The sequence below is a fragment of the Nothobranchius furzeri genome, chromosome 10 (assembly GCF_043380555.1).
Source record: "Nothobranchius furzeri strain GRZ-AD chromosome 10, NfurGRZ-RIMD1, whole genome shotgun sequence".
NCBI lineage: Eukaryota > Metazoa > Chordata > Actinopteri > Cyprinodontiformes > Nothobranchiidae > Nothobranchius > Nothobranchius furzeri.
In genome coordinates this window covers 36,483,781-36,507,101 of record NC_091750.1, presented here as the reverse complement: position 1 = coordinate 36,507,101, position 23,321 = coordinate 36,483,781, and the positions used below count along the sequence as shown (strand labels likewise).

Below are 23,321 nucleotides of genomic sequence, written 5' to 3'. Positions count from 1 at the left end.
TAATGCAGTAAAATATAAAGCATTTTATTTAAATATCCATTTATTATTTTACAAGCACAGAGAGTTGCATCAGATGGATGGAAGAGCCGCATGCGGCTCCAGAGCCGCGGATTGCCGACCCCTGTGCTAGCCTACTTTATTGTCCCCAGCAATTTTTAAACCCCACTCAAGTGTATGGTTATAGTCCCCAGCAATTCTGAAAACAAACTGACGCCCTTGGTTGTAATTATGCATTTCTTGGTACTTTTTAAACAGAGGAAAGAAAATCTGTTGTTTACCTTGTTAGATTACAGAACCAGTACACGCAAGCTGAAGAGACACACAGAATGAACTTCCAGGAGACGGCTGTACTGATTAGGGATCAGGCGGGGCACGCCCCAGCTGCGAGGGTGACCTTCTGACCCCAGCGATGGTTCCGGAGTCAGGACCAGAATCGGAACATCTGATAGTTTTCTCAATTTAAAGTCTTTAAAATGGATGACAATGTTCCGTTAACTAGGACCTTCAGCTGGACCGAACCAGAACCGTTTCAGTTGTTTACTGAAGCTCAGTAAAACAAGACAGCCTCGCCTCACGGTTCGGTTCTGCTTTCCAGGTGATTTCTGACTGTGTTGCTGTACTCACGGGTCGGCTCGGTTCTCCTTTCTCCCGGAACCAGGGAGCTGGTGTGGTTTCGTCTCGGCTTCGTTACAAACTTCTTCGTTCTCTGTGAAGCGACACAAAACTCGGTCTCAGCGAATCAGAGAGCCGACTGCTGAGTGACAGGGCCCACTGCCCAATCAGAGCAAAGCCAAACCGATTCCCTCAGGAGTGGGCGGGGTTTTTAAAGAGACAGTGACCCATTTCTGCTGCTGCTGAATAAAACAACCGTGACAAAACTTGTTGCATGAGGATTTATTTGGTGCAGCGACTGGATCCTGACGTGCAAGCCCATAAATGAATGAATGAATGAATGAATGAATGAATGAATGAATGAATGAATGAATAAATAAATAAATAAATAACAGCAAAACTGTGACCACTTCTATTTTAATATTTACAAGCAAACACTACTGTTAATTTGCCTCTTATGCTTTAGCTGTCATATCGTGATCAGTTCATCTCATCTTGTCACAATGTTTTTCTGCTTGTGAACATGTGCCTGATTGTTTTCAGCCTGTTTTGAATGCTTGTATATTTTGTATATGAGAAGAATCCTTCAGTCTGATTATGATCTTGTTTGTTTTTATCTCATCTGTTTTTTCTTTGGTGCAATGCTCACTGTGTCTGTTGCTGTCGTCAATCTACTCAGCTGGTCAAATAAATAAATAATGAAGAATATTTGTCTTGACGTGACTTGATTACCCCTCAGTGAGACATTCAGACCATAAGACGTGGAGACGTCTTGCAACAGAAGTGGTCACTGGTCTCCAAACTTTTTACTACACAGGCAAAGTTTGTCAGTTTGGATGTGTGTGTGTGTGTGTGTGTGTGTGTGCGCGCGCGCTCGGTCTTCTCGATCCCCAGTGAGTCGTGGAGGATGGCTGCTTATACTGAGCCAGGATCCTCTGGAGGTTTCTTCCTGTTAAAAGGGAGTTTTCCTCTCCACAGTCGCCACATGCTTGCTTAGCATGAGGATTGCTGTAAAGACTCTGACACTAGTCAGTGACTCGATGCAACCTGCTGGGTTTCTTTATGTTGGGAACTTTTAACTAACTGGCTAAATGAACTGAACTCAGTGCACAGATGAGTAGATTCAATGGGAATGTTGACCTTGTGACAGCCTTGAGATGACTCTTTTGAACTGGCGCTATATAAATGAACTGAAAATAAATTGTTCCGTTGAAATGATACAGGAGCAGGTCCTTTACCTAATGCCCCCCATCGGTTTAGGCTGCATCTTCTGATCTGAGAAAAGTCCAAACTGCAAACCTTGCTGGTGTTAAACTGAACTTGTCATGGAGAATACTCACAAACCACCCTCTTCCTAATTCAGGATCGCTAGCCTGGGAAAACTGCGGAACGTGACAAGTCAGTGTTGGTGATCATTTTTATCTTTCCAGACAGTCATCGTTCCTCAAAGCAGAAGCGAGTTGCATTTTGCCCATGCAGATGTGACGTCAGCCTCGTGCAGAGAGCCTTTTGTCCAAAGTGAAAACCTGGAAGTCCACCTTTAGTCTGAAAGGCGCATGACGTGATCACCGGTTTATCGAACAACAAGATCAAACATGGCTGCTTTATGCAGGGACTGCGACTGAAAGTACTGAAAAACGTTTTTATTTCAGTATCAAATTAAAAATGACTTGATCGTTTTTACTTATTTTGACTTGTCTTTTAAAAATAGCCTCCTGGTTGCAGCTGTTTTCACATCCTTGTTGGTTAAAATGCTATTTTAGGTTAGCGGAGGCTCATCTGGACAGAAAAGACATCTGAATCCTTTATCACGATGAAATCATTTATTCTATTTATGCATTTTTATTAATACCAAAACATTTCATCCTCAGCTTAACTGTAAATCAGACGGTTATGTCGGGTTCTAGCTGCTGCAGCCAACAAGCTGCATCTGCAGAGCTAATTCCGCCATCTGGGAAATGTGGTCCTCACACTCTGGAGAGCTACACGTAGGCCAGAGCTCCACCAGGGCATCAGAGTCCAGAGGAAACCGGTACCTGAGATAGACCAGAACCCGTCAGCTCCACGGGAAACGAGGACATCTACAGACCATGGAGGCACTGACCTGAAGCCGTTGTTGTGGGTGACCTCTGACCCGCTGGACCCCATCACCAGGTACTGCCTGTTGTCATGGAGGTCCACGCTGCTGCAGGTGGCCTTCTTTACCAGGTCCACCTCAGTACCTGAACTCACCGCTTCAAACTCTGCAGTAAAACATGCAAACAAGCTTTTAAACTAAAAAATAAAATACTTATAACCCGGAACCCCCCCCCCCCCCCCAACATGAGGGAAAAATAAATACGAATTCAAATGATAAAAATTTTTAACAGAGCTTTATTATTATTATTATTATTGACTAAATAATTTTTAAGTATTTGTGTCAAGATTAGAAAAGTTTTCTCTAATTTACTTGAAAACCAGATCATAAAGAAACAAAATCATAATCGAATCAAATGAGACATAATTTCTTCCTGACGTCTGACTTTTTTGTTTGCGTCCACTTTCCTTCTTTTGTCTCACGATGACTTTATTCAACCTCTCTGTTGAAATTTTAACTTCCTGCTGCAGCTGCTTCAGGTGCTTTTAGCTTGAAGAAGCCCTTTCGGGTGAAGCTTTTGTTTCCATGGCACCACCAGGCAACAACCGAGCATCTTACCGTTACTGGGCCTCAGGACTTGATCCACGGTGGCTGTGTAGGTCATAAAGTCTCCCTCTGCTGCTGAGGACGTCACCGTCAGCTTGTAGGCTGCAGAAGGAAACACCAGGTTCATCTCATCAGAATTCTGAAGACCTGATCTGCGTTTCGTATCTTCCATCATTCTCTGAGCAGACTCATTTTTCCAGCTCTGCTCGTAAAGGTTGTACCCGTATCATGATGCTGCCGCTGCCGTACTTTTACTGGTAAAACGTTCAGACCGGCTCTGACCAAAAGACTTCCTTTGACATTTCCGTTACCTGGAGCTGGATGTGTGTTTTAGTGGTGTCATGCAGAGGAACAGGAGTTCTGCATGTTTTATTTATCATTACTGAGAAAGCTTGGTGCTGATTCGGTCTTTTCGCAGCTGCTGCATCATGAGATTTATGCAAGCCCCCATAATGCGGCTCAAAAATGGACTCCAACCCGGAAGTACCAAAAATTGCAGTTCCACTCTCAAAACATCGGTCTCCCGAGAGCTCCACAAGCCGATAGTGGGAACCCAGCTCCACCAACATGTTATATTTCAACCCATTTTCTAAAGTGCAGCATTATGTTAAATGCACTGGGTTTTACCCTATTACATTTAAATTTCATGGTTAAACAGTACATGTTAACATCTAAGCTCAGCTCGGCAGTGACCTAAAATACATAAATATAATTTTACTTACAGATAAAAATGAAGTGGACACTCCTTGGACGCTCTATTAGTGCAATTAATGCCACAGCAAGTCATTTTGTCCAACAATTGCACAAATAATATCCAAAAAAGAATACACACACACAGAGACTCAAAATCCCGGAGCAGTTTCCAGACCAGACCGAGGCTCTACTGAGGCCTTTCCACGGAGCTAGCTCTGTGGTCACGTGGGTCTGATGCTCATTAATTATACAGAATTTTAGGTTTTTAATACACTTAAACAGAAGAGTGAGAAAAACATTCACCCCCCTCAGAGTTGTCATGAGTGTAAACTAGATCATTTAAACCAAAAACATGTTTTGGTACCAGGCTGTAAACATGTTTATTTCTGCTGTGAAATTGGTATTTTTAACATGGGAGTCAATGAGGATTTGCTCGCTTCTGACACCAGCCCCTAGTGGATGAGGGTGGAACTGCAACTTTTGGTACTTCCGGGTTGGGCCCAATTTTAGAGCCGCATTGTGGGGGCTTGGTTCCACCCGGTTTTACCCAGCGGTCAGCCCGGCGTATCTCTGACTCAGAAGCTCTGGTGTGCACAGTTAACTCCGGTTGTAGCTAAGTTGCTACCTCTGTTAGCTTAGCTCCCACCTCCGCGTTAGCTTTGGGTGAGCTTCAGGTTAGCTTGTAGCTAGTTCGACTGGGTGTCGTCAGTTGATCCCAGCCTTACAGCCCACCCTCAGCTCCACCTCTCTTCCCTTTTGTGGAATGGTCTGGGCTTGACAGAACCTGTGACACGGTCAAAATGGCGGTGGTGGCCACCTCCCATTTCCCCTCAAAAACGTGATATTGGAGACTAATGGAAACCCATTGTCCAATATTTATATGTCGATGGATTTATGAGATTTACTGTGATTATGTGGTCCTGATATAAGAATTTGCACCAAATCTTGTTTTGGAGCTTCACATATAGAGAAGAGATTACATCCACAGGCCTGTAAGTAGTTCTCCATCACTAGTCTGCATTACTTTCAGTAGTCCATTCCTAAAAATATGCAGATCGTTTTCTTTAAATCACTGGCTGTGATGCAGCAGGACACCAGGAGAGTTCTGTAGAACCATCTCCAGACCCAGTCAGAACTTCTGCAGCGGGTCACATTCATCTGTAGATTTATCAAAGCCAGTAAACAGAATAAAGACCTGACTGTCAGGTTTCCAGAGTTTAATCTCCTCTCTGCTGGCTGAGTGTGGGAACATCTTACCAAACTTGATTTGCTCTTTGCAGATTTCCTCGATCCGCTTTTCTAAAGTCAGCGTGTTGGTGGTGGTTCCTCTGTAGGACGCACATGCAGCTGCAGAAATAACACACAGGAAGTTACAATCTGCAGGCATGGGCTCGGGTTGTGTGGGCTAATGCAGCAGCTCTTACCGGTCATGCACTGACACTGGTGGTCCACACAGAGGCGCTGCAGCTTCTGCTGCTCAGAAGAGAACTGTTTGGAGCACAAACTGCCTGAAAGACAAACAAACTGCAGAATTCACCTGGCTGGCATCACTTCCTGTTTACCTGTCACATTTAACCACATGAAAAAATGATCCAAAAATGAGTTTGCAGCCTTACACTTTAGAGGAAAAGTTCAACGTTGCATAACTCGTAAATGATTTTATTATTGTTGATCAAACATCAGTTTGTGTGTGTGTGTGTGTGGCCCTATGTTATTTTACTGTTTTATGTAAGCGTGAAATGGAGACGTTGAACTCTGTTGAAAAACAAATCTCTGTAACCGTTTTGTGTCAAATAAAACTTTCCATTCTGTTCTAAACAAGATGACAAAGAACCATCTTTGATCTGACCGATGCTCCACTCAGCCTGGACTTTCAATTCAGGTCTGGTTTCTGGAAGGTTCTTCCTCCTGCAGAACATCTGATATTTAACTACACCATTAATGCCTCCATCTAAAAGGCTAGGTTATCCAGAGTTATCTCTGTAGTTATGCTGCTATAGGCTTAGACTGCTGGAGGATACACTGACCACTTTCCACACTCGACTACTTTCTTCTACAATCTGCTCTTTAACTGTATTATTTCCTGCTATTTCAGCTGTTAACTTTATTTTCTCTCTAAGTGTTTTTCTCCCCAGAAGAAGCTACAATGATGTTCTGCTGAGCTGTGGTGGCCCCATGGAGGGGGCCATCGTCTAGCACACTGCTGCTAACCACTTAAACGTTCTCCCTCTTCTACTAGTTTACCCGTTTAATTATAGATCCACTAGGATAAATACAATAAAGTTTATCTCTCACCAAATAGAAAATTTACTAAGAAATCACAATGTAACCTGTGTGTGTGTGTGTGTGTGTGTGTGTGTGTGTGTGTGTGTGTGTGTGTGTGTGTGTGTGTGTGTGTGTGTGTGTGTGTGTGTGTGTGTGTGTCTGCTCTGTCTTCTCCATCCCCAGTGAGTCGTGGAGGATGGCTGCTTATAGTGAGCCAGGATTCTCTGGAGGTTTCTTCCTGTTAAAAGGAAGTTTTCCTCTCCACTGTCGCTGCATGCTTGCTTAGTATGAGGATTGCTGGGTTCCTTATATAGGAAACATTTTTTCTGATTGGCTTAATGAACTGTGGATTGGAATGTTTATTATGTGAAGGGCCTTGAGACGACTCTTGTCGTGATTTGGCGCTTTATAAATGAAATTGAATTGAATTGAAATGAATTAATGGGCCTGACTAACACCTGGGCGTCTAAGATTAAAATAAAACCTGAAGGTAAAAAAAAATTCAGTTAGTGGTTCAAAGCAGACTAAACAGAAATCAGACTACAACTCCCAGCATGCACTGTGGCCGCCGCTTCTCACCTTTTTCCTGCGGCTCAGTAACACTTATCCAGGACTCAGTGGCTCCAACCACCTTGAACCCGGTTCTGACCCGAAAACCGACACACACAAAAACTTGAGATGGAACCTGGAGGCCAACAGGAAGTCAGAGGCTCTGTCAATCAATCTGCGGGGGTCAACGGTCACTTCTGAACTGAATAGCATTTCATCAAACGGAGAGAAGGATGGTCATTTGAAGCCTTCATGAACATGAGTTAAAACACGTTGGGCCTGGAGAACTTACCCAGTCCATCTGGATGATCACGGTGCTTCCCTGAAGCTCGTAGTGGGAGACGAGAGACTCCTCGTCGTCTCTGAACTGGAAAACAGCATCAGCAGATCTGTTACTATTTCATCTCCAGACTGGGAGGTCGGAGAAACCAGCAGGATGGTTCAGCTGATCTCAGATCTGAGATGCTTCAGAGTCATCTTAAAGATGCTTCTGGGTACCACTCACGAACTATAAAACCATGGACGTAATTTTCACTTTAGAAGTGGGGGGGACACGGGGGGTGGGGGGGGGTATCTATACAGTATGCTCTAATGGGAAACAGGCTTCAACACAAACGGTTGTTTTCCGCTTGGTCCTAGAGCTCAACCAGTGTCAATTTAATATAGTAATATTGTTTTTGGGTGGTAAATAGTGCAGGGGTCAAAACTTGACTTTGGAAAAAGTGGGGGGGGGGACATGTCCCCCCTGTCCCCCCCAAAAAAATTACGTCCATGTATAAAACACAAGTTTTACACCTCAGTCTGAGAACCATGAAGTGGTTCTGATCTAAGCAGAACCTGTACCCGGGCCGTCTACCTGGAACAAGTTTAAAGCTTCAGACTTGTCCTAAAGAGCTGAACCAGACGAACATTTTGGTTCGTATGGGTTCTGGATGGTTAGGGTCTGGTGGGTCTGGAAGGTCTGGGAGGTTTTGCGGGTCAGTGAGTGAAGGTAATCCAGCTGAAGGTACATGAACATACCAACAGGTCCTCTCACCTGTCTCAGGTCCTCCAGGTAGGGCTCCACACCAGTTGGAAGCTGGATCTTCATGACTGCCAGAGAGGACTCGGTGGCTACCTCATTGGGAGGAGGTCTGTACCTGAAACAGAGTTCAAAGAGTCCACCTGAGACCTCCTGCAGGATCTGCGTTCATTCGTGGTTCTGGAGCTACATCAGGTTTCTTACTTGACACAGGCAACCAGGTGAGGAGCCTTCATGCTGGGATCTGAGGGGGACAAGAAGAGCTCTGTTGTGAGATGATACCAAACCAGGACCGTTGTACCTGACCCAGTAAGGAGGCGTACTGTCAGAGACGCTGGGCCCGACCACCTCGATGGTGAGATCAAAGTTACACCTGGGCTGCGTGGACGCCGTGGTCTGATAGAAAACCGTCTTCAGCTGGAGAAACACTGGATCATTACTGGGAATTCTGGGAGATACAGACAGGATTTACTCGCACCTACCTTCACACTGGACACCCCCCTCCCATAACCTGTGGTCACTGTGATGTCATCATTTTTTGTGACCTTTGAGGGGAAAGAAAAACGGGTAGAAGAGAAAACCAGTGCAGAAAAGGTCCTGTCGGACCGGGCTGTCCCTGTCTCACCTGGATGGGCGTGGCCACAGGTCGCGTCTGGCTCAGGCTGACCCTTCCCAGGGGTCCTTTCACTTTGTAGCGGATGTTTATTTCCTGGTTGAGGACGGATCGTGTCATGACACTTTTGTACAGTGTCAACGCCTCCAGAGTCAGAACGGCGTCCTGAGATGTCAAACGAGAGCCCAGAGGAAACCCAAGGTGGACATCAGTGTCCAACTCCGGGGACAAAAGTTCTAGTTTTTCACGTGAGACAAAACTTCAGTCTGTGTACCTTTATAGAGAAGAACCCTCCTCCGTAGTGCTGATCCTGAGTCAGCCAGGCCAGGATGGGGTTGGCGTACGAGATCCGCGCCTTAGACACCAAAACACAAACAGGTTCATTTAAGCCCCGCCTCCTACAGGTAGAGACAGGAAGTCCCATCCCATATAGGTTTGGGTTAGGTTTCGGGGGGGTGGGGTGCTGGTGCCCATCTCCAGCGGTCAGCGGGCAATCAGGCGGGGTACACTCTGGACAGAGAGCCAGTCCATCGCAGGGCAACACAGGGACACACGGGACAAACACACACACACACACACACACACACACACACACACACACACACACCTAAGGACAATGTAGACAGACCAATCAACCTAACAGTCATGTTTTTGGACGGTGGGAGGAAGCCGGAGTACCCGGAGAGAACTCACGCATGCTCAGGGAGAACATGCTGACTCCATGCAGAAAGATCCCGGGCCGGGAATCGAACCCGGGACCTTCTTGCTGCAAGGCAACAGCTCTAACCACTGCGCCACCGCGCAGCGTAAAATAATATAGTTTTTTATTTTTATTTTTAGTGTTCCTCACTCTGACTCACACTCCTACACAGTAGGTGGTGGAAATGCACCTTACGTTGGATGCCACCCGCCATTTAAACTAAAGAAGAAGCAGAAGAAATGTGGAGAGGGTTGGAGCTAACCCAGAAGATGAAGAAGCCTGGAAACCTCCTACCTGAACTCGTGTAGTTCTGGTGTCCAACCGTAGATCTCCAGGGATTCAATCCTGCATGTTCTAGATGTGCCTCTGCTCCAGCACACCTGGGCTTAACCAGCAGGTTATGAACGGGTTTCTGCTGACCAGGCGAGTCAATCGCTGAACCAGGTGTGTTGGAGCAGGAATCAACACGGACAGGGGCTCATGGAGCACCAGGAGGGAGAGCGATGAGCAAACGCTAGAGGAGCTGCTCGTCTCAGTCGGGATTAGGTCTGTGGAGCATTTACACCTGGCTGCAGGTGTTTTCACTATATTTGTGTGTATTTCACCCTGCTGTTGTGTTTTGGTGGTCCAGGTGTGAAACCGTGTCGCCGCCAAAATGCTTTTAACAAATCCTTAAATTAAGTTTTGTGAAACAACATCAGGACCCATCGGCACCTTCAGCAGCATGGTCAACAGGACGTACGCCGTGGTCTCCACCGTCTGACCACTGGATTTGTCTGGCTTCAGCCAATCAGTCGTCACACTCGACTCCTGCCAGTACCTGAGTGTGACTGGGTTACCTGGACACAGAGACATGAGACGTAAGCCCAGAGGACGTTGTGTTGTTCCGATTGAAAGGCGAGACTGGACCCACCTTTCTGCCGGGCGAGTCCCTCCAGGCTGGTGATCAGCTGTGAGACCTCCTCGCTGTTGGAATCCTGAAGAGTTAGAGCGTAGGTCGCCAGTGCACGCACATACACACTCCTCACGCTCAGGGCATGCTGGGAAATGTAGTTAGCTGCCGACCGCTTGCTGGCCTCATGAGACTGAGAGAAGAAACATAATGAGACCCACCAGAGGTTCAGAAAGCAGGTCAAGGAAGATCTGTGTTCAACACAACAATGGAGGACGAGGGAGGGATGTGGAACATTCTGACTCCAAAAACGGAGAACTGGCCGCACATTCTGGAGCAACCAGTGACTCCGCCCCCAAGCCAATCAGTGGCCAACAGTCTCTGACGTCATGTTTTCGGCCCGGCTCGAGATGACTGGAACCACAGACTAGTGGTCAACCAGGTCAGGTCAACTGCTAATCTGGAAGACAGCTGAGACTTCCACCGGGGCCTTCTTCCTCTTTTAGATGACCTCACTTCCTGCTGACCAGGACCACTTGGTCTGAAGTTTAGCGTGAGCAGAAACAGGAAGCGATTCTCACTCTGAGCCGCAGAATCTGGTCTCTGATGCTCGTAGCTCGGTGTAAGGCAATAAGAGCCACAGATGTCACAAACACCGATTGCTCCACCTCCTCCTCTCCTCCACCCTACAGACACCAGACGGGATCAGACCTCAGATCAGCAGGGTCAGCACCAACAACACCACGGCTAAAGAGTTTCTGACCAGGATTTGAATGAGTCTGCTGGAGGACTTCTCTGCGAAAGAGCCGTCCTCCTTCTGCGTCCTGCGGATCAACCAGCCGACAGAATCTGAGAGGGACTGATGGTCCACAGAAAGGAAGGCGTCTGCCATGGAGAGGGCTCGGATCATTTCTGCAGTCACTCTAGCATGGAAGGAGGGGGACAGGGTCACCAGGGTGAAGGGAGGACAGCAAATCACACACACACACACACACACACACACACACACACACACACACACACACACACACCCATTCTTATCTCTGTGTAAATAAACTCTGTGGCCAGATGTTCGGGGCATTTGCCCTGTGCACGTGCCACAAATCATGATTTGGTTGGATGTCTGCTCATTGTCTCTATTCTGCCCCCTCTGTTGTCGCTTGGTTGAGTTTCTTTGGCTGGGGCATTTCTCAGTTTTCCCACCAGTGGGCAGTATTATCCCTTGAGGTTTGTTGCTTTTTCTTTGGTTGTTCGGTGTGCGCTACACTGCCCCCTTTGGAGATGTGTTGTAAGCAGCAGGAAAAGTTCACTCAGGCAGTGTGAGAGAATGTGTGGAGCAGAAAAACCCGCACAACTTTAAGACCAGTTTACGTCGTTGGGGAGTTTGTTGAACCATAATCTGTAAGTAATCCACGTGTAGCTTTGTTTTCTGTAAGATTCGTTACTTTCATGTTACCTAAAAGCTTATTTGAATGTATAAGGATGGTGAATGAAAGCATAAGGAAAGCTATGTTGCTAACCTGTTTTTGGTTACAAAATATGTAAATACTGATGCTTACATGTTATTTTACTGTATGTTCGCAGTCTTACAAATTAAAAGAGGAAAAAACGGTCTTCAGAAAGAGACAAAAAGACAAAGCGATGTGTCCTGTCGTTCCTGGAACCATGTCCTCTTATGTTAAGCTCGCTGCATAGGGTGAATAGCCATACATTCATCCGAGGGCAGTAGAGTCTCCTTTTCTCTCTCTAGCTGCGGGAAATGGGTTTATTGATAAAATCCCTAACACTGCTCCAAGCCGAGAACGAGTGATTCATCCACATGGAGGGGTAAATGCAGAGGGGGGAGGGGCTGCCAGGGACAGAGAACTGGATTTAACCAGATCAAACTGGACAGTCGACTTTGACTAATCATTGATGATGTCATACACCTGAAGCGGCTAAAACGGACGATGGGTGACAAGGACGTAATTTTCACTTAAGAAGTGGGGGGGACACGGGGGTGGGGGGGTGGGGTATGGGTATCTTTGCAGTATGTTCTAATCGGAAACAGGCTTCAACACAAACTGTTGTTTTCCGCTTGGTCCTAGAGCTCAACCAGTGTCAATTTAATATAGCGTAATATTGCTTTTGGATGGTAAAAAGTGCAGGGGTCAAAACTTGACTTTGGAAAAAGTGGGGGGGACATTTCCCCCCTGTCCCCCCCCAAAATTACGTCCATGATGGGTGACCAAGCCTTTTGTCCGACGCACGTCGGGAGGGGACGCACTGGCACAGCGCGTCGCTTTTTGACGCCCACGGCAGAACGGAGATTTCACCGAATTGTGACCTTTACACTCTTGCTATTTAACCTTCCTCTCAGCCCCACCCTAACCTTTACCCAGTATGTCAGTCTAAATTTTCCGTTAAGCGTGTTTGAGAGGAACGATGACACGCGAAACAAAGCTTCGCATGCGCAAGCTGGTTAGGGTTAGGACGGGGGTGAGGGGAAGGTTAAATAGCAAGAGGGTAAAGGTCACAATTCGGTCAAACGTCCGTTTTACCGCGAGCGCCAGATACCGACGCTCTGGCACAGCGCATCGCCTCCCGACGTGCAGGGGCTCGTCACTTGCTGTTTTCCGAGGACTGCATCTTGTCGGTCATTATCACGTGACAGCGACTAGTCGATGAAAGGCATAAAAATCATTACAGAGCAGTGAAGTCGACTAGTCGATACAACCCGTATTATCCGCCCTGAGAATGGGAGATCGAAGTTGAAATCCATGATTGGGTCATACCAAAGTGACCCAATGCCTCCCTGTTTCACACTCAGCATAACTCATTCACTGCCATTGATGACTAAAGTCGTCATTTACATGTTTTTACTGTGTGGGCGTCGGACGAGCCCCCACACCGTGAGAACAAACATCTCAGCTCTAAAACCAATCTTCATCCGCGTACGTCACACGTCACGTGATCAGGAAGCAGAACATTCACGTGTTAGGAGATCGTTTTGGGCCGCTGCTGTAAAAAAAGTGAGGCTCGAACCGGAAAAGCTTCTGCCGATCACAATTCAACAACGGATTATGAAAGAACGGATAAGGCTCGAAACGCGCGGATTCTTCCTGACGTAAGAGGTGAGTCTCCGCTTTGTTTTGGTCGTTTTGGCGTCGACATCATGCTAGCGTGCAACGTTCTGTCACTCTATAAAAAAACAGTAAAAACGGTGAGAAACGCTGGCAGCGAAGGGCTTTACCGATCAGGAAACGGCTGGCAGCGAATGAGTTAGGGAGTTGGATTGGGGGGGTTAAACCACCAAATGGTTCCCAAGCGCAGCCACAGCTGCAGCTGCCCATGGGGATGGGTCAAATGTGGAGATTTCACCAGTGTGTGATGATGACTAATGGGACTTTAACCTAACCGGACCTGAACGTCTTCCCTAAAGAGAAAACAAACCCTGGTTCTTTTAACTCTTTTAACCAGCCGTTTCCTGATCACTTACGCTCTTCGCTGCCAGCGTTTCTCACCGTTTTTACTGGGGTTTTTTAAGAGTCACAGAACGTTGCGCGCTAGCATGATGTTGATGCCAAAACAACCAAAACAAAGAGGAGACTCACCTCTTACATCAGGAAGAGTCTGCGTGTTTCGATCGTTATCCGTTCTTTCATAATCCGTTGTTGAATTGTGATCGGCAGACGCTTTTCCGGTTTGCGCCTCATTTTTTTTACAGGAACGGCCCAAAACGATCTCCTAACACATGGATGTTCTGCTTCCTGATCATGTGACGTGTGACATATGCGGATGAAGATCGGCTTTAGGGCTGAGATGTTTGTTCTCTAAGCGCGGGGGCTCGTTCTGATGCTCAAACAGTAAAAAAATGCAAATGAAGACTTTAGTGAACGGTTGGATCTAAAATGACGACTTTAGTCGTCAATGGCAGTGAATGAGTTAAAGTGGCTTCAACAGTTCTGGACCCAGGAGATCCTGCAGGAGGACCAGCCTGCAGACGCAGCAGTCTGCTTCCTATTTGCTGATGTTTTGTTGAACTAAAGCAGAAAAAACAGATCAGGCTTCTGGAGTTCACACACATTGTGCTGGGTTCACTCTTTATCCACATGCTGTAGCTGGAGTCTCCATTCCTGAAGGAGCTGATGGCAACCAGACCTGAACACACACACGCACACACACGCACGATTAACAGATGATTACAAGACTCTTCATCAGATCTCCTCTGCTGCTCCTCACCCTCTTTGATCTTCTGTCTCAAATCGCCTGACATCTTCCCAACATCTCCTCCCAGAACGTCCCAGCTACCCGTGGTCTCAAGGTACTGGTATACCTGGATGAGGGGGAGGAGCCCCTGAAGCTCTGCTTCTGCCGACCCAGGTGGAAGGCTGATGAGTTGTTTGAGGTCCTCAGGATTCAGAAGCACAGTCGCAACGTCGCCCGGAAGCTCCCCTAGAGCCAAAAAGCAGAGACGGTTTCTGCTGGATGACGAGCATAAGCAGGTGCTTCCTGTCCCTCTGCTGATCCGCCCGTTTCACGTTACCGTTGATGGTCAGCAGCCTCTCCACATCTGACTTGGGTACGATGTTCTCTGGCAGCCGGTTCTTCAGCACAACTGTCCTCTTCTCTGAACCTGACCATCAGACACAGACGGACAGTCAGAGCTGCTGCCCAGACGGAGACGAGGTCTGACGTCACGTTTGGCTTTGCTCTTTCTCAGAAGCTTCCTCACATGAAGGAATAACAACGATCACAATAAAAACAGAATGTTTGTACCGCCGATAATCACACTAACCTCACACTGAGGATCAGATGAAAGGAAAATAACATTATTGAAGTAAGTCAGTTGAGAGAGGAAAAGAAGAAGAAGATATCATTTCTATAGCGCCTCTCAAGATAAAAATCAGGAGGCGCTTCACAAAAACAAAAAAATGTAAAAATATAATAAAGAATTAAGAAAACGGTTAAAAATATATTTAAAATGAGCAAAAAATAGACAATTGTGATTAAAAAATGTTAAGAAAGAGAGAGCGTGACTAGACTGTTTAGCTTTCTGGATATTTCTAGAGAATGAAGCTCTGGGAATGTCAGCATTCCTGGGTTCTCCTGCACATCAATTAAAGATCCCTGTTCAAACAGTCGGCCCATCACAGGGACTCCAATGCCTTAGACGCGATCTCCTCACCATGCTTTTATTTTGGCGGGCTGTTTTACGGCATGTAACTTTATGAATCCTGGCAGCAGATTTCCTGACCTACGGAAGCCCAGTAGGGCCAGGGCATGGATGGCTACAGTACTGAGACATTTCTCAGATTGTAAAAAGCAAAGTTGTGCACAGACCTAACTTGAGAGTCTGAACAAACAAGAACACGAGTCGGAGAACGCCAGATGTTTCACCACCACCAAGTCCAACTCCAGGAATCAGGTGTAGCGTGTTTAACTACATACCAGAATTAACGCTGTTTGCCATCAGCTTTGTTAGATTCTGAGAAAAACTCAAACGAGTTAACAATGAAGCATCTATCATATATAAATATCTAGGATATTATATATTTGATAGAAGTTCATATGCCAACGAGCTTGGCCTATATTTAATCCAAAGATTAATGTTTAATTTTTAGATAATTAAATTTAATAGCAAAAGTTTATTTATTTAATCAGAAGTTTAAAGGAATCTTTGCTTTTTCAATAACCAAAAATATACACCATTCTGTGTTTAATTTCAAAGAAGAGTCAAGTTTTTAAATTAAGAATTTATTACTAACGCTTTTAGAAATGACAATTTTTAACCGACAATTATATGTTAATAATTAATATTAAAACTTGTTTTAAAGAGCAAGTCACCCCCAAATAAACTTTTTTTGCTGATAAACTAAATAAACGAGTGTCTAATCGTGCTGCAGACACGTGTCGTCAATAATTTGGCACTTCAGTGCATCTTAGTTAAAATTTAAATATTCTGCCTAAAACTGGCAGAGTTGTGCCGTTGTCAGGTAAAAACTCTGCACTGTATTTTAATTTAAATCTGCCACCGCTATTGGCTAAGAAGTATGCTATGATGTAAACTGGTATATTATGATGTCACAATGCTGTCGTGAGCCTGTGTGTGTGTATTTGTTAGCAGCTCTGCCCTCTCGGTCTGCCAGGCAACAGCATTTGTTGCATTTTTCAAACAGGAAGTGGGAGTGGAGTTAGACTCTGGTAGGGGTTGACTTGCTCTTTAAAAAGCAAACCTGTGACTGAATGGAAGCTAAAATGAAAATGCGAGTTTTTGGATGCGTGAATGAATCTCAGAAGGTTTCTTTCAGCGAGAGAAGCATTTCTGGGTGAAAAGTTGGTTTTGCAGCTAACCGAGTCGTTTCTGAGAGAGAACGGCATCGGACACCATCTGTGTGCTACCTCACCCAGAAGGACGACCCTCTGTGTGGATCCGGAGGTCAAGGAGGATGCTGTCAGCCTCAGGGGTACTCGGCCCGGCTGAGAAGCCCCGAGTAGAACCGATCCTCTGGTCCAGAGATGTCGCAGGGTACACGGTGTCGAGCGTCTGGCTTAACTCTGAAGGAGTTTTTGCGTCAGCTGGTTACAGTTGCGTTTATTCAGAGCAAGTCTATCGGCGTGACAGAATGCTTAGTAGAGATTTGGGCGGCCGACCCTCTTCCTCTGGTGGGTTCAAGAACTGAACTTTTTGCTGCGGGATTTGGTTTTAACAAAACCCTCAGAACACGCCCTCTCAGCGTCAGAAAGCCTGGTCATGAGGTAAGGACGTGATGGTTTACCCTTTACCATGGATATCCCCTGAATGAGGTGGCTAACGTGCAAGACGACCTTCTGGTTTACTGAACACACATTACAGATCATCAACAATAATTATTATTATACCCAAAGCATAATAAGTCTTTTCAGTAATTAAAATACGTTTATACTGAATCAAGAGATTATTTATGATGGTTGCAATAACAGTAATAAAGCCAAGCGTTTATTAAAATTATTATTTAAAATTATTATTGTGAAACTTGAAGTGTCCTTCATCTTGGGACGGAACAGCAGCAGATAAAGATGGTGGTCAGCAGACATCACGGCTCCTGGCGGGTTAATCTGGGGCAAAGTTACAGTTCGACCCAGCTTGACCCAGCTGGGAAAATGTGACCTTTGTCACAAATTAGAGGCCATTCATGACGCTACACCGGACCAGGATTGAAGGGAGTCCACTTACCATAGAGTCCCTGTGGGTCAAGGATCCCCCCAAAATTCACCTCCTGTCTGACTCCTTCAGGCTGAAAGCAGATCCAAAACTGTGGTGAGAAATGGTACCAGCCATGGTCCACTCACAAGATTGTGATCAGGTTCTTGACGGCTTGGACACTGACTCCATTCCACATATAGCTATAGTGACTCTTTTCAAACATTAACTCTTTCCGATTTGTGTCTACAAAGGTTCTGTTCTTCAGAACCGGTTCTATAGCATTTGGGCCAGAGCCTTGGTGGTTTCAGTTCTGACCTGAATTTTGGACCTCAGGACCAATTAGAGCCACCGGTTAGCAGTAAACTTCAAACCCCAGTTGGTGTTCTGGCCCAGGCCCAGGTACGTACCACCACACGCAGCAACTTCTCCACCACGTCTGCAACTCCTGCCCGTGTCTTCAGGGTGAAGGTAAGAGTGTGTTCTCCAGGCTCCAGGCCCAGCACAGTGAAGTTCACCACACCCACCCCGCCTGCAAGGAGGTGGCGAAAAGTGCAGGTGGTAGAGTGTAGCCCCGCGTCATTAACTGGGTGGGATTGCAGCAGGCAGAGTGCCGGACCCGCCGTCAGTGTCACACAGTACTGATGGAGGAAAAGCAGCAGTCAGATGGGATACCCCAAGTCTCAGTACCCGAGTCCACATCTGTTCGGACTCTGGGGAACTCTCACACATTTGTTATCATTTTTTAATTATTCATGTAACCATGGTAACAGATGTTTTAGTTGATCAGTAGGAACTGAAACAATACTCAATACTCATCCCCGAGACTGTGGGATATGTAGTAGAACCTCTGGTTGTGTTACCGTGATGCTGTCCTCCTTCTGGTTATACACAGAGCCTCGCAGTTCCACTTGTTCTCCTCGTACCACCTGGTAGGGCAGCGGGACATCAACGCTGAGTGGGAGATTGACCGACACCTCCACAGGATCTGCGACACACATGCCTGAAGAACACACAACCAGATTTATACAGTATCACGTTGGTCCTCCTGTAGAGGCTCCTCCAACTCACAACCTCTGAGGGACAGGAAGTGATCCGGATAAGGCTCTACAGATTCTAAAGTATCCCTAACTGCATTGATTCAAACCCTCGGGAAGGTGGAATAAAGGAGGAAGGAGACGCTGGAGATCAGGAACCCACCATTCTGGAACATTCCAACAGCTTTAATCTGCCAGGTGGTCAAAGAGTCTGGAAGGGACTTTCTGATGGGCAGCTGGCCTGAGCTGAGGACAGAAACACGAAAACGTCTTTTACCAGCCATTACCTTGTATTGACCCTTTGCACGTGACGTCACGCCACTCATGTGGCCGCCCCCTTCGCCATGATGGACGGCAAAAAGACCGCTTACACCCGTAGAAACTCCAGTGAAGCTAGTCAAAACAAGCCAGATTTGACAGTAAAATGGTTATAGCTTGCTGCGTGGTCGGCTGCACTAAGAGACGAGGACGTAAACTCAACTCCTTTTGTTTTTTTAATAACTTTGATGGAGACTGAGGACGGAGATGAACTGCAGCGATCAATCAAGCGGACTAGCAGCCCTCAGATTAGCAGCGAACATGTTTTTACCGGGTAAGATTAACGTTCAATTATTTCACGAGGAAGACAGGGACAGAGATAAATGTGATGTGTTTATACTAGTTATTGACAATCCTGATGGATGGGTATTTCACCACGGAGGCTGCGCTCCGTCCACTGTAGTGTAAAGCGAGACAATTATTAACAATATTAAAGCTCCGATGTATCATTACGTGTGTTAAAATGATGTTATTTATTTATGAGCGTCGGCGTTCAGACATCTTCTCATTCCGGTGTGAGAGCAGCAGCTGAACCCGGTAACACCACCAGCAACAGAAGCTGGTAGGGATCCAGACTTTTTAACAATCAGCTTTGGTGTGAAGTGAAACGCTGTTTATAACATAAAGTTATAAATCCAGCGGGGTGAATTTAGGCTAAGTCAGTGACATGTTTACATCGGTGAACAGCTGCAGAGAGAACGTAAGCTAATGTTGGTAAGCTAGTTAGCGTACCGCTCTCTATGAGCCCCGCTAGATGCGCTACTTCTTCTATTAACTGAACTGGGCATGAACTAGTGGAAGGAATGCTGGAGGAGTTTTGTTTTTGTTTTGATTGCAAAAATAATTTCAGGCTCTACTTTTCCCTTTGTTTAGTAATCGTGTCGCTCACTGTTTACATGCTTTTGCCGTCCACCATGGTGGACCCACGTGATTAGGTGACGTTGGTGCAAAGGGTCAATAGCTGTTAGCTCAGACTAGCTGTTAGCTTGGACTAGCCATTAGCTCCAACTAGCTGCTAGCTTGGACTAGCTGTTAGCTCCAACTAGCTGTTAGCTTGGACTAGCTGTTAGCTCCTACTAGCTTGGACTAGCTGTTAGTGCCTACTAGCTGCTACCTTGGACTAGCGCAGGGGTCGGCAACCTGTTCCCATCAAAGAGCCATTATTACCCGTTTCCCACAGTAAAGAAAACACTGGGAGCCACAGCAGCCGCGGCGTTGTGGGCGGGGCCTACCCTCAGACAGCAGAGTGCTGCTCACAACAGGTGACAGCAGCCGGTACCGGTCGCTCGTGTACGTCAAAGTTATCTTTCATAAGACGATAATCAATAAAACGATTTATATAAAGTGGATCCAGAAGTTGTAGCCCGTCTCTGCCTACAATATTTTGATATTTTTCACCCTGTTGGTGGTTTTACTGAGCAGGTGCCACTTTTGTCATACGTTTCTTTTTAAAACATGTTTAGACTGTTCAGAATACAAATCCAGGCTCTGTCACGTTTGATTGTTGTAATTAAACTTTGTAGGTGGGGAAGGTCAGAAAAGGATCCGATCATTTTGTTTTTCCCTCATTTACGGTGTCGGAGATAACGGCGCAGTGCGCCTGGCTCTGGTGTTAATCAAGTAAAATTATATCTCTGCAACAATTTTCACAAGAAAACAGAACAGTTGAAAGCAGGGCTTGTGTTGTGTTGACCGGATAGTTCCCGTATTTGGCCGTTTATTTTGACGGAGAAAGAATAGAAAGAATTACCCCGACGCATGCAGACGAACTGACATTTTATTCATTTCGCACAGATGTAGCTAAATCGCCCAAGAAAAGATTCCCATCTGAACATCTGAGCTGGACACTGCTCAGCGCAGCTCACTGTCAGCGCGTACGTACGGCGTACAGCGAGCTGAAGATGTGGAGAGGGGCTTGGAGCGCGTCGCAGAACCAGAGCGCATGCAGGAAGACTCCTCCGACTGAAGCGAGTGTTTTCTAAACCCGGTCTCTCAGAGAGACTTGTCACTTAGAAAATGTTCCCTGATTATGAAACTTTGGCTGAATAGCACTTGTTCCGGTCTCAAATGTGGCAACACATCCAGGAGTCGTCTGAGGAGAAGCCCAGAATCTCACATCCTCTTCAGCTCAGAAAGCACCTATATGATTACGCACAAGCGTGACCCGTCAACCCGGTCTCACAGTAAAACCAGGTTGGAACTGTTCAGGTTTACGCAGACAATCTTTACATTTAGAATTGGCATACAGATGTAAAATTAATGCAGTAAAATATAAAGCATTTTATTTAAATATCCATTCATTATTTTACAAGCACAGAGAGCCGCATCAGATGGATGGAAGAGCAGCATGCGGCTCCAGAGCCGCGGGTTGCCGACCCCTGGACTAGCGTATAGGGAATGTCTCGTCATTTCCGGTGGGTTCATGGGTCCCCACAGCAAAGACTGCAAGTGAAGGGGGTATAAAAGCTATCTGCTTTGTTTTACGCCCTGAATCACACATATGTTCTTCAAATTAAATGAAAGTATTTATGCGTGTTTCGACTATGTCAATCACGTACTTTGGGATTTATGAAAATATTTATTAAAATTTCTACCATTCAGACGTTGGACGAATGACGTTACCGTAGAATCTCTTCTACCCCCCAGCATAGCTGCTATTACCACATGGCTAGACTTATAGTGGGTTTCACCTCGTTTAATGCTCCTTCTTTTGTCCTGAAAGGTTTCTAAGCTTGCTAAACCCATGGCCATTTTTCTTCTCCTCTTTTTCATGTCTGGTTCAGTTATGTCAATTTTATGAGAAGCGCATTTGTAGTCCGTTACGACTTTTAACACAAAACCTAAAAGAACTTTTGTCGCCTGTAAAAAAAACAAACAAACAAAAAAAAAAAAAACGATTTCTTGGGATCAAAATGTGTCTTTAAAATTCACATACATCTTATGTGAAATTCATAGCACCTAACAAACAAGATCGAAACATAATTTTATCTGCTCATAGACTCCCATTTGTTTATTTGGCAGTAGGGGACCCATGGGGGACTGCATCATCTTAATTCTGTCTTTTTCTTTTAGCTCTAAATTATAATTTTATCTGTGTATATTTTTAATTGGTGTTCTCGTGTTTGTTGTTTTGCCATTTAATGCTAATTGTAAAGCACATTGAATTGCCCCTGTGTTTGAAATGTGCTGTATAAATAAAGCTGCCTTGCCTTGCCATGACCCGTCATAGATGGGCTTGACTTGGGGTGTTTCTCAATGTCTGGCCTCGCAAGACATCGCCTTGCAAGGCGCCTGGCCTTGCAAGGCGATGTCTTGCGAGGCCAGGCGCCTTGCTTCAAGGACACTGTCCATCCTTGGTCAAAGAAAACGGTTAATTGGAACAGACTTGCATCACGTGACCGCAGCTTCCACGGCAGTCACGTCACGTGACACGGGAGATATCGTTATATTTTATATGTATTAGTTTCAGTATAAATATATAACGAGCTTTTACTTTTTAAATTGTGTATATGTTTATTAAATTAAAAATATATGTGAGTTACTACCCGCTAGCCACCGAAGCTGCAGCTACTAAGCAACTAACCAACCATAGATAACTTCTTTGGATCTAAAAAAAAACATTTTAAATTAGCTGACTTACTTTTAAACTTGAAAATTGTCCCCGAAATAGCTGCCGGCTTCTGATCTGCCGTCCTTTTGAAAATACCGCGGTGTATTCTGGGTAATTTTTGACCAAGGCTAGGCTACAAGACACCTCCCGTGTGTCCTTGCTCAGCTAGCTAAACGGCTAACAAACGGAGAACACACGCCTCGGTAGAACATGAACATTGGGACACGTCTTGGTGGCTCCTGATGACGTATCTCCTAGGCAACCGGGGCGGGGCCAAGACATCAAGGCGAGGTTCCTTGGCATTGAGAAACACCCTTAGGCTCCCATAGCTCAGACTAGCTGTGACTAACATATTTCAAGGTCCCTAGGGGGTGTTCGATTTACGTCACCTTGTGCGCTGCACTTCCCACAACCAGCTCTCTGGAAAGTAGCTTCGTACCATGGGCGCAAGGTCAAAGTTTGCTCCCAGTGCTGCCAACAGACACACAGACATCAGTGACACTGTGGGTCATTCTGGGCATGCTGGATTACTTGATAAAGGTTGGCATCCATAGCTACTCACCAGTACGTGCCAGCACCAGTACATCATTCTGATCCTGACTCTGCTGGAAGAACTCACAGCACTCTCTGAAGGCCTTAATGCAATCAGCCGGTGGCTTACTCCTTAAACGCTGCTGGGCATACCTTTCGCAGGTAACACTCTTTGGGATGTAGTCCATCCCCCTCTCACAGCACGTTTTGAAGCGACCATACCTTCTGGCTGGATTGAGACACGATTTGAGTTACGGCTCAGAGAAGGAATCAGACCCTTTCAGATTAAAAGTTTGGGGTTTGTGTCATTGGGAGGTCAGAGTTTCTACTGGATGGTACATTTATCCAGACTATCTTTTCTTTTCATTTTTTGACTTGTGAAGGTTTCTGAAGAACTAAAAATAGAAACCAGTCAGTGAGTGAATCAACAATCGATAAGGAATGTACCAAAGAACTAATCAGGAACTTTGAAGATAAAAAGATTGCAAAGGTTTACCTTTGTTGTTTATTTCTTCTTGACTTAAAGCACGTTTGGGACGCACCACTGCCGTGCAAGGTTCAGCTGAAAACATACAAGGCAGCTGTCACTCAATCTCAAATGCTTCCCTCTGGAGAATGATTGATTGATTGATTGA

General features: G+C 45.7%; 2 protein-coding genes across 5 annotated transcripts in view; both read right to left on the bottom strand.

Moving 5' to 3' along the window:
- The window catches only part of cntrl (centriolin), a 30,843-nt gene extending 30,100 nt beyond the window's left edge, over positions 1-743 (bottom strand). For 3 of the 4 annotated variants that reach the window (XR_011521786.1, XM_070555593.1, XM_070555595.1), the window contains exon 1: positions 625-743. The gene's annotated coding sequence lies outside the window, so the exon portion shown is untranslated. Of the gene's footprint in view, positions 1-278; positions 439-624 lie in introns of those variants that run through there. The other variant, XM_070555594.1, reaches the window with a different exon arrangement.
- A 1,670-nt stretch (positions 744-2,413) lies between these two features.
- c5 (complement component 5) overlaps positions 2,414-23,321 on the bottom strand; it is a 30,052-nt gene continuing 9,144 nt past the window's right edge. The window contains exons 16-42 of the mRNA XM_015960379.3: positions 23,183-23,248; positions 22,718-22,915; positions 22,545-22,626; positions 18,391-18,473; positions 18,054-18,193; positions 17,601-17,831; positions 17,224-17,284; positions 14,554-14,643; positions 14,250-14,462; positions 14,093-14,168; positions 10,792-10,951; positions 10,610-10,714; positions 10,050-10,221; positions 9,851-9,975; positions 8,711-8,791; positions 8,449-8,601; positions 8,306-8,368; positions 8,147-8,240; positions 8,028-8,067; positions 7,839-7,941; positions 7,095-7,169; positions 6,833-6,938; positions 5,413-5,496; positions 5,246-5,335; positions 3,308-3,397; positions 2,717-2,855; positions 2,414-2,648 (exon numbers count right to left, since the gene is read on the bottom strand). Coding sequence (XP_015815865.3) covers positions 2,516-2,648; positions 2,717-2,855; positions 3,308-3,397; positions 5,246-5,335; positions 5,413-5,496; positions 6,833-6,938; positions 7,095-7,169; positions 7,839-7,941; positions 8,028-8,067; positions 8,147-8,240; positions 8,306-8,368; positions 8,449-8,601; positions 8,711-8,791; positions 9,851-9,975; positions 10,050-10,221; positions 10,610-10,714; positions 10,792-10,951; positions 14,093-14,168; positions 14,250-14,462; positions 14,554-14,643; positions 17,224-17,284; positions 17,601-17,831; positions 18,054-18,193; positions 18,391-18,473; positions 22,545-22,626; positions 22,718-22,915; positions 23,183-23,248 — 3,053 coding nt within the window. The 3' untranslated portion in view covers positions 2,414-2,515. The remainder of the gene's footprint in view (positions 2,649-2,716; positions 2,856-3,307; positions 3,398-5,245; positions 5,336-5,412; positions 5,497-6,832; positions 6,939-7,094; positions 7,170-7,838; positions 7,942-8,027; positions 8,068-8,146; positions 8,241-8,305; positions 8,369-8,448; positions 8,602-8,710; positions 8,792-9,850; positions 9,976-10,049; positions 10,222-10,609; positions 10,715-10,791; positions 10,952-14,092; positions 14,169-14,249; positions 14,463-14,553; positions 14,644-17,223; positions 17,285-17,600; positions 17,832-18,053; positions 18,194-18,390; positions 18,474-22,544; positions 22,627-22,717; positions 22,916-23,182; positions 23,249-23,321) is intronic.